The sequence below is a fragment of the Schistocerca americana genome, chromosome X, assembly GCF_021461395.2.
Source record: "Schistocerca americana isolate TAMUIC-IGC-003095 chromosome X, iqSchAmer2.1, whole genome shotgun sequence".
NCBI lineage: Eukaryota > Metazoa > Arthropoda > Insecta > Orthoptera > Acrididae > Schistocerca > Schistocerca americana.
The window spans coordinates 445,757,843-445,772,818 of record NC_060130.1 but is presented as its reverse complement, the minus strand read 5'-3'; the positions used below and the strand labels follow the sequence as shown (position 1 = coordinate 445,772,818).

The following is a 14,976-nucleotide window of genomic DNA, read 5'->3' as shown; positions in this document are numbered from 1 at the left end:
GTCCGAGGCAAATCAATATCAACAGCCCCTTAATGCCTGTTTGAGTGAACCAAACAAGTGATGGTCAGAAGCGGCAAGATTGGGAATATGTGGAGAATGATCCAGTACTTCAAATTTGAGTTTCTGAAGTGTTTCAGCAATGTGGGCTGCAGTATGCAGATGGACATTGTCGTGCAACAACACAACACATTTTGACAGCAATCCTCAGCATTTGCTTTGAATTGCAGGCTTTAGCCTGACAGTAAGTATCTTACTGTAACATACACTGTTAATTGTTGTGCCCCTTTTCCCATAGTGTTCCAGTACTGGACCTTGTGCATTCCAAAAAACCTTAAGCATCAGTTTTCCTGCAGATGGTTGGGTCTTGAACTTTTTCTTGCACATTGAATTTGGATGTTTCCATTCCGTACTCTGCTGTTTACTCTCCGGCTTGTAATGATGCATCCATGTTTCGTCACCAGTAATGATCCTGTCTAAGAAGTTGTCCCCTTCATTTCCATTGTGATCCAAATGTTTTTTTTTGCAGATGTCCAAGTGCGTTTGTTTATGCAACTGTGTGAGTTGTTTAGGGACCCATTTTGCTCAAACTTTATGAAACCCAAGTCTGTTGTGGATGATTTTGTTGGCAGAACTGTGACTAATTTGCAGACGGTGCCACTTCGTCAATTGTTAATCATCTAAGAGAATCATTTCACATCAACACTCAATGGTTTCTTCATTTGTGGAGGTAAATGGTAGTCCGGCTCCTTCATCGTGTGTAATACTTGTGTGACCATTTCGGAATTTTTCAATCCATTCATAGACACTCCGTTATGGCAAGACACTTTTCCCATACTGTACCGAAAATCTTTGATGAATTTCGGCCCCTGATATGCCTTTTGACCACAAAAAATGGATCACTTTGGTGCAAATAGACAGTGGAGCAGTACGGCAGTGGTAACGAAACTAACCTAGCAGCTTGAAAATTGCAAAGATATAACAACAAATAAACAAAGCATGTGTCATCAACAGAAAATGACAGTACTACCGAAATAAACAAAAATATAACTACATTGCGGACAATAGACTTACCCTTGTATTTGGCGTGTGGCCCCACAGAATAGAAACATTACGTGTATTTCTCATGCATCTGAACTCTCTCCATTAAAATGTTCAGTTAGTTCACATGGAAATGGAAAAAGATGGCATCTACCATTTCTTGGTTATTTTTAGAAGAAAAGCTGACAAAACAGTGGAACACAGTGTGTACTATGAGCAGACTCACACAGAGTTATATTCGCAGACCAAAATCTATCATCACATTGTACAGTGTGGGTAGTGTCTTAGTCATGGTACACAGAGCAAGCATGTCAGTCTCAAATACCGACAGCCTGCCAGGTGATTGCAATGCCTAAGAGCAATGTCCCAACAAAACGATTACTCTGAAGGAAAAGAAAAAGGTACTTAATGCAGTCTGATCAAAGTGGTTTCGTTGTAAGGGTGCAATTGAAGATGCATAGGAAACTACTGCAGTATTTTGGTGGCATGTCTTCAAGATTTGAGAGGATCTGTGAGAAATGAATGTCCGTTGACAAACTTGGAGAACCTGTTGTGTTTAGTTATAGATGATATTGGCCTGAGAAAACATGGCATATATAACATCTCATGCCAGTATAAAATGTTTCATATTGAGCAGTCATGTCACACCATGCAAGAATGTTGGGCCTGACGCCATCGACGTACAAGCTTGAGCCAGTTTGACAAATCAGCTGTACCAGAACCCTGGTTGGACCTGAGGCATCGCATGTTCTGTGAAGTTTGAAGTTTCATCCTCAGCACCATCTTTCTGTGATTGTCTTTTTTAAAAAAGGGGCCATGTACACCCATGTGGTAGGTAACCTTAGCGATAGGGATGCAGGATTTCAGCTTGACAGTGCCTGGAATCCAGAACTGGCTGTCACTGAATTTAAACAGGAGAAACAAGAATGTCCAATTTCTGACTGAAGCCATCACAATGCAGAGAATAAATTCAGATTTTAACCACAGCAGTGTCTGATAGGACAGTCATTGCACATATAGCACCTGCAGAAAACCTCTTTACATTTTGGCAGAGGCACTAGGAAAGCTATTCTCATCCAACTATGAGTACCTATCCGTGTATGTGTAGTATGTGTAATTCCTACTCCTGATCCCCAATAAATTTTGGCATCACTACTCTGGTGTCACCAGTTATCTTGCAGCAGTGAACACAGCAACCACCACCATCTAAAGGTGTAAAGCAGCTGTTCCCATGAAATGTTGTGGGACTTGCACAATGTTCTCCCACCCCAGAAGTGTATTTGCAACAGATCTCTTCAGGAAAGCCTGAAAAGTCACAGTTCAGATGGTCTGTAAAAAGAAGAAAATGTGGGCTTTTAGATAAGGTATGTCAGTCAGAAAACAAATAACTATTAGCTTGGTTGAATTTTCAAGTGAACATGGTTTCATGAATTTTAATTATTGGATATTTTTTAAATGAAGTGTTTATACATTAACTATTTACACTGTTATCAGCAGCCTATGAACTGTACAGCGAGTAACTAGGTTTTGAAGAATATGGCTTGGATAAGAATTTGGATACTTCAAATATATGTGGTACATGTACAGGCATTTAGACATTACCAGGTACATAAGAGAGACTGAAAATTTGAGGTTGCAGATGAATCCTTCCCCGTTACTGTGGTATGTGTTACAAATGGGACAGATGGCAGAAAAAAAAGTATTTACCACAATATGATGAAAAGGGTAATTGCTACTTGCTGCATAGAGATGTTGAATCATAGACAGGTACAACAAAAAGACTGCTGTACCTTTGAGCTTTCGGCCAAAAGGCCCCTGGTACGGCTTTAGTTACCAGAGACAATGGTCATGTGTGTGCGAGTGGTTGTGTGTGTGAGTTGTACTTACGTGAATGTATGTTTTTCTACATTAGAAGGAGACCTTTTGGCGGAAAGCTCACATGTATAGTATTCTGTCTGTTGTGATTGTCTGTGACTCCTCTCTGCTATGTGGTGAGTAGCAGTCCACCATTTTAATAATATTGTTATTCCATCCTGGATTTTTCATTGTTTAAAAACAAGATTTTGTTCTAGGAGTGCCTTTATTGCAAGTGGTGCTATTTCCCCCAGCTGTGTTACACATTGTTCTAGATTTTAAAGAATGTGAGTTTCCAGTCTGCACATTATCTATTTGCCACAGTTTGTAGACCTAAAGTCACATTCTATAAAAGAAATGAATATTTTAAATTTTTTTTGTCATAATTCATTACGATGAGCAGTCTAAGCCTGCCGGCTAGTTTTGAACTGGGCCCTACTCAGTTATGAGTGCATGGTTTATAGGTCAACTAGACCATCTTATTTTAAATGATGAATGTGTTGTACAAGGAATTATGCTGGCCACCAGGCCCCTCAGTACCAGCACTATTCCCAGCCTCTATACTATAGCTGGTGGGTCTCCAATTAACCAGGCATCGGCTTCTCATGCTGCTTCAGGCTTATTAAATACCATCCACACTACAGTTAGTTACATACCATACAGTCATTAAACCAATTGACTGAACAACTTTTCACTAGTCGTCTGGGAGCTTATTCAATTGTTTCATACTTAGTTTTGTGCAGGTGCTTAAGAGGTCATGAATTACCGTAGATTTGAAAATTTTTAAGAAGGAATGTGCTGTAGATTTAACTTTGTCTCTGTTTTATAACTTTTGGATGAGCAACATTTTAATGTAGTATAAACATACTTTTCCAAGTAAGGGAAATCCTTAGCTATTCAGTTGTTTTCCCCAATCATGTCTCAGTTTCTCCTTATAAATGGGTGCACCATATACAGTAAAAAGTGTAAAATGCAGGAAAGTTTAAGATACAGGAAAGCATTAGGAGACACAAGTGAAAATAAATAAATTACTCTTATTGTCATGCTCTTTATATTGTTCAAAATATGAAACTAAAACAATTTAAATTGTGCCAATTTAAAAAAATCTAAAATAATTACTTGTTTTTGTTTCTTTCTAACAGCAATTAGATCTGCTTCTCTCTCTGTACTATACAAAGCATCAATCACAAAGGCAGTGTCTGAGCACTGACACACACAAACGTGAGGAGGATCCTCCCTCTTCATTACAATTGTGGCCGATGGTATAAATAAAACACGGAAGCAAAAGTCTTTCATGAAACCACATTAAAAAATTACTGCTATTCTATTGTGAGACACATTAGTAATCATTATAAAATTGTGGTAAATAAAACTTGTAACACAATATTGGTTAAAACACTTAAGTTTGCACGAAATCTATAGCTTGTTGCATATCAGGAGGTTACTCAGTTCAGGGACATTCTGGATGAGAAAGTGGGTGTAAATTGTTGCCATGTTATGTAGAATCTTAAGGAGGAAAGTTTACATTTGCATTAAGTTAAACCAATGTAAGTCTGCGCACCTACCAAATATGGATTAGCAATATTTCACTCAGAAGTAACATTGATTTGTGAAAGCCCATTGTAGAGACAGCTGTCTTCAAAAGTGGTGTTTATTTCTATAAATGACTCTGGAATTAATTAAAGCTGTTGTAATACAACACAGTGGGCGGGAGGAGGTTGCTACTAAAGTCACTATTGTCAGATTGTGATTATCATTAATGCAGTGACTCGGCATACCTTCCCACCCTTCCAAATTCTGCAAACCTATAACACAGGTGGCCATGACCCAACATGCTGACAATGAAATTCTTGCTTACTGTGCTAATACTACATTGCGGGATCAATAACTTATAATCTGTTTTTTTCTGCTTTGTTTCAAGGTTGACTTTGAGCAGGAATATGATGTACTTTTTGCAGAAACCCATCTGAAAATCCATGTTAAAGGTCGTGATAACATCATAGAAAATGTAAAATGCAGGAAATGTTGTTACACGGAATTGTTAACAATGAGAAGTCACTGTATTGAGAGAATAGGACTTCTGTTGGTACAGCAAAAATGAATGTGAAAAGCAGGAAAATGTAAAATGTTTTTACTGTACATTGCATAATTGCATCTGATTCTGAAATCACTGGGGCAAGTGAAGTATCAATATAGAGAAATGTGAACTAATGCAAAATATACTTGACAGCCTCACCCAGTAGGGAAAACATCTATCATCCAGCTGTGTAGTAAGTCACGGGGATATCTGAGGAAACTAACAAACCAACTTGGCAGCCAAGAATTGGTGGAGGTAACATAATGCAAAGTAACATGCAATTCGTTGCAGACTGTCGTCTCACAGCTAAGTATGTGCAAAAATGGTGGTGAGGGACAGTAATCTGTTGACAATAAAACCAACGTTTTGTCTGTACCTTTCCTCCTACTGGTCTCTCTGACAGGATGTCATCAGGGAATATTATGTTTTAATCCATGTTGCTTGTTGAAATTGGTATTGTATTATCACTTTTAACTACACTAGCTTCTCGTGACTAATATATCAGCATTGTCATGTGCCCAAATTACATGATTTTTTTTTAATTGGAAAGTAACTTCAGAAACTTTTTCCAGATTACTAGACTGTGCATTGAAGTTATTGTCTGTATTGAGGATTATATGATTTTTGGTTAGCCCTAATTTGCAGTGTTTGTACTGGCCTTTGCATGGAATCTGTGACTAAAATTAATTTTCATCAAATCACTTTACTGAAGTGTAGATTGTGAGGTATTGCATTATTGTTGTTAATAGTAATTAATGTCAATAAACATGCAAAGGAAGCCAGTCAATAGTTGGTTCAACTTTTTGATTTTGTTTTATGTTTGTTGAGTTCTTGCACTTGAGGATTTAGTGTCCATATACACACTTGGATCAATGCTTTGGTTCTCACTGTACACCTGATCCATGTATTTGAAGTAAACCAAAACACCTTAAATTTGTGCATGTATTAGTATAGTTTAAGTTTATTTGTTTGTTACAAATCATATTTTTCACGCAAAACTGACTCCACTCTGTTAGTCATCACACTTCACTTAGAACTGTGGAATGATGATGATGATGATGATGATGATCAGGTATGTCTTCTGACTTAGATTCAGTGATTATCCAGTTTGACAGCACAAATCATCTTTAGTTTACTGATATTAATGGTATTGCTTCCACTGCCAGGAAGACGATTCTTCTGACTTCTCTGCAGTTGAGCTCTGTATTGTCATCTGCCTTTGTGGAGTTGATAGAAAAGTACACCCTTTAAACATTGATACAGCTGGCTTTTGCTGTTACTACAGATTGTGACTGCAGGTGAAGATCAACAGCTTCAGTTTAGCATGGGTTTTAACCTGCAGAATCTGCCCTATCATACTGGATGGAGGTTGGTAGGGTCAGTTCTATAAATGTTGGAATTGTTGTACACTATTGGGCAGTTAAAAAGTATATTTGTTGAAGCAGTTTCCATACTGAATGCTGTGGTCATTGAAAGAATGAAGAAAAGACTGAAGACATAGTACTAAAGGTACCTTTATTTTCACGAGATATGTTTACAATAAAAGAGGATGACCACATCTGCTTTCTGCCAATAGCAACCCATTAAAAAATGTCAGCCATATGAGTCACATATATAAGTTCCAGGATCACATTCATTTAAAATTATCATGACACTAATACTCTGTTTCAGATGGAAAACGTCATAAAACAATCTGAAGAGTGCCGCAATCGTGCGCTTGACACTGCAAAGCGAATTCACGAAGAATATAGACCTCTAAAACTAGAAATTGACCGTATGAGGCGTGAATATTTGGGCCTAGAAAGGCTACCAGAACTGCATGAAGAGGAAGGGGATTTAATTACTCCTGAGTAAGTTACACTTGCCTAATTCTGTTAAGTAATTATGTTGCTCTTAAGTGATAGTATCTGTTCTTGATGGTGGCAAGAATCCTGAGCATTGTGTGTGTGTGTGTGTGTGTGTGTGTGTGTGTGTGTGTGTGTGTTTTCCATCATTCTATAAATGAGAGATTGTATAGGGTGAAACATTGGCTTTATGATTGCTAGGAAGTGGCCTCAGACTGCACTGCGACTATCTACCTTTGGGTTTTATGATTTTTTGTGTGCTTGTGCATGTCACCAAATAATACAACATTCACATTTAGAGTCTGTCACTACTACAACCACCTCCCAATGGCTGTACCTCACTGTGTACCAAATTACAGGAGATATATTTCTGAGGGTTTAACCTAAATTGTTTCTTTTATCCTTTGGCTTCTGGCAGACAGTTACAATCCCACAAGCTTTCAGCTGAATACTCCTCAGCCATTATTGAGTTGCTGCCATCTCGTTGATGACTTTGTCCTTATACATCCATGCTGCCCGGTCTGATGTTGTTGGTGCTTAGTTCAGTGGAAGATAAATCAAAATGCAATATTTAATTTCTGGATTCACTGTGCCTGCTTCAGCTTTGCAGTGCTTGGATACTGTGCTGTATAAAGTTTCAGGTCATGGTCTTTATTGGGGGTGTTCAGTTCCTTCTTTTTATTGTGCTGTCCCAAAGGTTGTCATGATTGTGACAAAAGATTTGTTGAATGCAGTTCAGTGTTCCATGTTCTAAAACATTTTCTGCCTTACTTGATTTCATAGGATAGCATAGGTATAAGCACCTCTTGGGTCCTGTCCATAGGGACCTGAAAATGTAGCATCTATTTTCGGCAAAATTAGCATGTATTTTTGCTGAAATTCCTACATTTTTTTGTAAATCAGTAGGCATATAAATTTAAAAAATTGCCACACTATATGCCTGATGATCAAAATACCCATAAGAAATGATTGGAGATAAGGTAATAATAAAAGAGAATAAATCGTTCTTATTCTCTCTAATAAGTGGAATGTTGGCTTCTGCAAAAACTTCAACCATTTTTTTCCCAAAATGGTCTTCGCTATTCTTATTCTTTTGTCTACTCATCTTTTATTGGTCTTCTTGAAAAGCAGCCTTTATTTCCTTGGCCTGGTTGAAACACATTGGCTTGGTTTATTTTCCAGGTGGTGCAAGTGTGGACACTGTAGTGTAGTAGTCGACCACAAATGTAAACAAACAATTTTGACTGTGCGTGTGGTTCAGGAGATCAAACCCTGCCACCTTCTCACAGGGCAGCCAGCCTACACCACTCCTCTGTTTCTCTGCAGAAACAGAACTAACATATGGTCATAGAGATAGCTGATCCATACAGTGTTGAGAGACCTGTAATTGAAGATAAGAGTAATAATGAGCAATGCACAACCCAAGACAAAATGGAGTGCACAAAGCATTTGTGCTATTGCCTGTCAGAATGAGTATCCTCACACATAAGCTCCTTTAGAGGTTTGATATTTTTAATGTCATGTGTTAAAATGTGATGCATTAATACATGGCAGTCAGACCAGTTGTGACAAAGCCTCATGTGAAACCAAGGATACAGCAAGATTGCTTCTGCATGATCCATCTGCCCTCTTCCACATCAGCAGCAACTGAAGAAAACAATTAGTTCATGCACATTTTGAAGTATGCCACCACTGCTGACTGCAATAAACTCATCAGTGGTGCAACGTCTCCTCTCTGCCCTTTTGTAGCTTTCATTTTGTCAAATTATGAGGGGAATCCCAAAAGTAAGGTCTCCTATTTTTTTATAAATACATTGACCTGTTTATTTCTACAATGGTTTACATCAGTTTACAGCTTGAACATTTAGCTATTTTCGACATAGTCACCATTTTTGTCGATGCATTTTTGTAGACGCTGTGGCAGTTTTTGTGTGCCCACGTCATACCAGCTCGCTGCCACACTGTTCTGAAGGTTATGAACCTCTTCTTTCACCTCGTCGTCAGAGCTGAATCGCTGGGGCCACAAATAACGCTGACAGGTACTGTGAGACTCTGAGTAAACTCAAACGGGCAATACACGTTCTCCATGACAACACTCGCCCACACATCGCTCGGCAAACCATTGCTCTCCTGCAACAGTTTCTGTGGAACATAATCACCCACCCACCGTATAGTCCTGACTTGGCACCAGTGAGTTTCACCTGTTCCCTAGGTTAAAAGAACATTTGGCCGGAAAGCAATTCAGCTCCGACAATGAGGTGAAAAAAGAGGTTCATAACTTTCTGAACAGCATGGTGGCGAGCTGATATGACATGGGCATTCAAAAACTGCCAAGGCATCTACAAAAATGCATCGACAGAAATGGTGACTATGTCAAAAAATAGCTAAATGTTCAAGCTGTAAACTGATGTAAACCATTGTAGAAATAAACAGGTCTATGTTTTAGACCTCATAGCAACAAATAGACCGGAACTTTTCGACTCCGTGAATGTAGAAGAGGGTATCAGTGATCATAAGTCAGTGGTTGCATCAATGACTACAAGTGTAATAAGAAATGCCAAGAAAGGAAGGAAAATATATTTGCTTAACAAGAGTGATAGGGCACAAATCGCAGAATATCTGAGTGACCACCATCAAACGTTCATTTCTGAGGAAGAGGATGTGGAACAAAAATGGAAAAAATTCAGAAACATCGTCCAGTACGCCTTAGATAAGTTCGTACCGACTAAGGTCCAAAGCGAGAGGAAAGATCCACCGTGGTATAACAATCATGTACGAAAGGTACTACGGAAACAAAGAAAGCTTCATCATAGGTTTAAGAGTAGTCGAATCATAGCTGATAAGGAAAAGCTGAACGAAGCGAAAAAGAGCGTAAAGAGAGCAATGAGAGAAGCATTCAACGAATTCGAACATAAAACATTGGCAAACAATCTAAACAAGAACCCTAAAAAGTTTTGGTCATATGTAAAATCGGTAAGCGGATCTAAATCCCCTATTCAGTCACTCGTTGACCACGATGGCACCGAAACAGAGGACGACCGAAGAAAGGCAGAAATACTGAATTCAGTGTTCCGAAACTGTTTCACTGCGGAAAATCGTAACACGGTCCCTGACTTCAGCCGTCACACGGACGCCAAAATGGAAAATATTGAAATAAACGATATCGGAATTGAAAAACAACTGCTATCACTTAGTAGCGGAAAAGCATCCGGACCAGACGAGATACCCTTAAGATTCTACAGTGATTATGCTAAAGAACTTGCCCCCTTTCTATCAGCAATTTATCGTAGATCGCTGGAAGAACGTAAAGTACCTAGCGACTGGAAGAAAGCGCAGGTCGTTCCTATTTTCGAGAAGGGTCATAAATCAGATGTGAATAATTATAGGCCTATTTCGCTTACGTCAATCTGTTGTAGAATAATGGAACATGTTTTGTGTTCTCGTATTATGACGTTCTTAGATAATACAAATCTCCTTCATCATAACCAACATGGATTCCGCAAACAGAGATCATGTGAAACTCAGCTCGCCCTATTTGCCCAAGAAATTCACAGTGCCGTAGACACTGGCGAGCAGATTGATGCCGTATTCCTGGACTTCAGGAAGGCATTTGATACGGTTCCGCACTTACGTTTAGTGAAAAAAATACGAGCTTACGGAATATCGGACCAGGTTTGTGATTGGATTCAGGATTTCCTAGAAGAAAGAACACAACATGTCATTCTTAACGGTTCAAAATCTGCAGATGTAGAGGTAATTTCGGGAGTACCGCAGGGAAGCGTGATAGGACCTTTATTGTTTACAATATACATAAATGACTTAGTTGACAACATCGGTAGCTCCGTGAGGCTATTTGCAGATGACACGGTTGTCTACAAGAAAGTAGCAACATCAGAAGACTCGTACGTACTCCAGGAGGACCTGCAGAGGATTAATGCATGGTGCGACAGCTGGCAGCTTTCCCTAAACGTAGATAAATGTAATATAATGCGCATACATAGGGGCAGAAATCCATTCCAGTACGATTATGCCATAGGTGGTAAATCATTGGAAGCGGTAACGACCGTAAAATACTTAGGAGTTACTATCCGGAGCGATCTGAAGTGGAATGATCACATAAAACAAATAGTGGGAAAAGCAGGCGCCAGGTTGAGATTCATAGGAAGAATTCTAAGAAAATGTGACTCATCGACGAAAGAAGTAGCTTACAAAACGCTTGTTCGTCCGATTCTTGAGTATTGCTCATCAGTATGGGACCCTTACCAGGTTGGATTAATAGAAGAGATAGACATGATCCAGCGAAAAGCAGCGCGATTCGTCATGGGGACATTTAGTCAGCGCGAGAGCGTTACGGAGATGCTGAACAAGCTCCAGTGGCGGGCACTTCAAGAAAGGCGTTACGCAATACGGAGAGGTTTATTATCGAAATTACGAGAGAGCACATTCCGGGAAGAGATGGGCAACATATTACTACCGCCCACATATATCTCGCGTAATGATCACAACGAAAAGATCCGAGAAATTAGAGCAAATACGGAGACTTACAAGCAGTCGTTCTTCCCACGCACAATTCGTGAATGGAACAGGGAAGGGGGGATCAGATAGTGGTACAATAAGTACCCTCCGCCACACACCGTAAGGTGGCTCGCGGAGTATAGATGTAGATGTAGATGTAGATGTACTTAAAAGGAGACCTTACTTTTGGGATTACCCTCGTAGAACCGTGCCCCAGGTGACATCCTCAAATTTCTTCATAAAACATTTTGGTGTGGATGAAGCTAACGAACTTTTCATTGAAACACTTTCCATTTGCTCAAAGTACTGTCAGTCACTTAAAAAAAAAACATGTCCAGATCTTTGTAACCAATCAGACAGTTGTGGTATCAAAGAAATCTCAGAGAATATCCTTATTGTTTTTAATAGGAACACTCACTAATAATGAGACCTCATCATAGCTGACACATCACTTCCAATTCAGCTGCTGAAGTCATCCATATTCTTGATATGATGTGATATGGTATGCACAATTAGCTCTCTGCAGAATAGGAACACTGAACAGATTTTTTGCCAATGTAATGTTGTTGACCCAGTGATATTCAATGGGCTGAAAGCTAATTCCTTCTATGATGTTTTGGGCAGATGATGTGTACATTGACTAGGCCCCGAGGGTGGAGATTAACATCATTATCTTCCAGTAATAGCTGCATTAGAAGCTGTGACATCTTCATTATTATCCTTGGCATTGGGTCCTGCAGTGATTGCTGATAGGTATTCTCTTCAAGCATCAGTCAAATTTGTGCTTCACAGTCAGCTTGTTCCAAAATTACAGTCCACTGCCAATGTCAAATGGCAGAACCACAATGAGGGAGTCATTTTGAAATCTGCAAAGTACATTGTGTTCAAGCCTATGCACATTAGGTGCCAGTAGTATGATTTCAAATGATTGCGCTCCTTCGCAACAAACATAGTCCACATTCTCACTGGGCAAGTCACGCACTGTATGTTCAACATCAATTTTCATTTTATTGGGAAACTCTGTGTTACTGGGGCAAAGTTAATTTCATTCCTAGGTGCTGAGATGTCAGTGTTGAGATCTGTCATGTTTATAATTGTGTTTTATTAATTTACACACCACACCACTTTAAACCCAACTGAATTACACTCCGTATTTTTTATGGTACTCCTCTGTGATGACATATCTTTGCACAGTGGTGATGGGCTAGATTCAGTACAATTCAATTATTAGAGTGACTCCATCAATTGCTGGTGGTCTGCAGCTCATGGTTGTTTAATCCAACTGCGTGCTAGTGAAATGTATTGTCTCCAAGACCTCAGTGGTGTCTTGACGTGATGCCATACTACAGCAAGTTGTAGAATAATCTCATCATGGCAGTTTAGCAGGAAGGCTTTAGAGCTTAACAGATTAGCCTACTTCACACAAAACTTCCCCAAGAATTTGATGATATGCCGTTTTTCCTCCTTGTAGGGGTACGTAAGGTATAGATGGTTGATCTTGTGATTGAATTAAAATCTTGGAAGATGCCCGCAATAAATAAGGCAGCATGTCTTAATAGAGCATGGGATTATGCCATTGTGAGAAAGTATGCTGTAGTCGAATTAAGTCGGGTGATGCTGAGGGAATTAGATTAGGAAATGAAACACTTAAAATAGTAAAGGAGTTTTGCTATTTGGGGAGCAAAATAATTGATGATGGTCGAAGTAGAGAGGATATAACATGTAGGCTGGCAATGGCAAGGAAAGCGTTTCTGAAGAAGAAAAATTTGTTAACATCGAGTATAGATTTAAATGTCAGGAAGTCATTTCTGAAAGTATTTGTATGGAGTGTAGCCACGTATGGAAGTGAAACGTGGACGATAAATAGTTTAGACAAGAAGAGAATAGAAGCTTTCAAAATGTGGTGCTACAGAAGAATGCTGAAGATTAGATGGGTAGATCACATAACTAATGAGGAGGTACTGAATAGAATTGAGGAGAAGAGGAGCTTGTGGCACAACTTGACTAGAAGAAGGGATCGGTTGGTAGGACATGTTCTGAGACATCGAGGGATCACCAATGTAGTATTGGAGGGCAGCATGGAGGGTAAAAATCGTAGAGGGAGACCAAGAGATGAATACCCTAAGCAGATTCAGAAGGATGTAGGTTGCAGTAGGTACTGGGAGATGAAGAAGCTTGCACAGGATAGAGTAGCATGGAGAGCTGCATCAAACCAGTCTCAGGACTGAAGACAACAACAACAACAACAACAACAACATGCTGATCATAAATATTGCCATCATTGGTGATGGAATGAGCATGAGCTATATCTTGGTCAGCAGCATGAGGTTGAAGACATAAATGTGATTTAGTCAGTTACCACTTAAGTGATTGAGGATTAATTGCCCAAAAGCTCATGGAATTTTAACCAGCTGATGCAGCGCAAAGCCTGGGAAGATCTTATTAACCCTTCTATTGCTACAGACAAGCTCTTTGTATTCTATGTTTAGGCTGCCTTTCTTATGTATGTACTACCGACCAAATACGGTTACCTGTTCTGAAAGATGGCGTTCCAGCTGATATGAAATACTTATCTGACTTCTGAAAACTATTAGGTGAAAAAAATTTTATTTTTGCACGTCTTAGCCTTCACTTGATAAAGTATTTAATTTCTTTTCATTATATGCCATATTTACTGTACTGTATCAGATTAATTAAAACATTATACAAAAGTTTAAAGTTTCTGCAGTGGTATAAAATCAATGTGTAAATTTTGCATACAGTTGATTTTAGCTCATATATTGCAGCGAACAAAATGTAGGTAAGGTAAGAAAACTTTATTTAAAATTTAGAGCAGAAAGATATTTCATTTCATTCTAGAGTTATTGGGTTTTAATATCTGAAGGACAGCCTCACACATCGCGCCCATTTATGTCTTTGCGCATTGCAAATCATGTGGTTGTAAAGGATTCAAAATATTGAAACACAGTTTTCTGCAAATGTTTGCATGCAATGAGCCATGTGTATTGTGTGATAAATACTCTAAATGTTTTTATTCGCCGAGGTATGCATGTAACTCGCCTGCAGCAGGGAGAGTTCGATGCCTCTGGACGCATTCAGACATCTATAACACCGTAAGAAAATCCAAGCAACACATATATAAACATCCACAACATGTGGGGAATGGCATAGCAGTACATGCATACATTCCCACACTAGTGAATGGATTAATTGTGATACTTGTAGTCCAATTGGTTAGACTGGCTGGCAGCATTGGAGAAAAGATTTAGTTGGCTCTATTGCTATTTATGTAATCACACTATCTAAGGTCATGATATATTTAACAGCACATTGTCAGTCTATATGAAGAATAAACCTAGTTTCTGTAAATCTGTATTGTGTTCAGTGCTTTCTGACATGGCTCACAAATTTTCGTTAGAGCCAGATGATGAATATAAAGTAGAAAACAAAATCATTTGAATGATATATCAGCATATTAGAAAGTTGACTGAAGTCTAAAAATTTTTTTAAAAAGCCAATTCTTTATAGAAAAGGAGGTTATATCTTCCTTGATTATCTGTATACACAGAGGAATAGTTTCAGAAATGCAAAGCTACAGTATACAAAATACTTCTCTTCTACACAGCTCGTAATAAGTTCAGAAACTGT

General features: G+C 38.9%; 1 protein-coding gene across 1 annotated transcript in view; it reads left to right on the top strand.

The window, feature by feature from the left end:
- Positions 1-14,976, top strand: part of LOC124555299 (zinc finger C4H2 domain-containing protein) — a 160,621-nt gene that overhangs the window by 62,843 nt on the left and 82,802 nt on the right. The window contains exon 3 of the mRNA XM_047129170.1: positions 6,641-6,819. Within this exon, the coding sequence (XP_046985126.1) occupies positions 6,641-6,819 (179 nt within the window). The remainder of the gene's footprint in view (positions 1-6,640; positions 6,820-14,976) is intronic.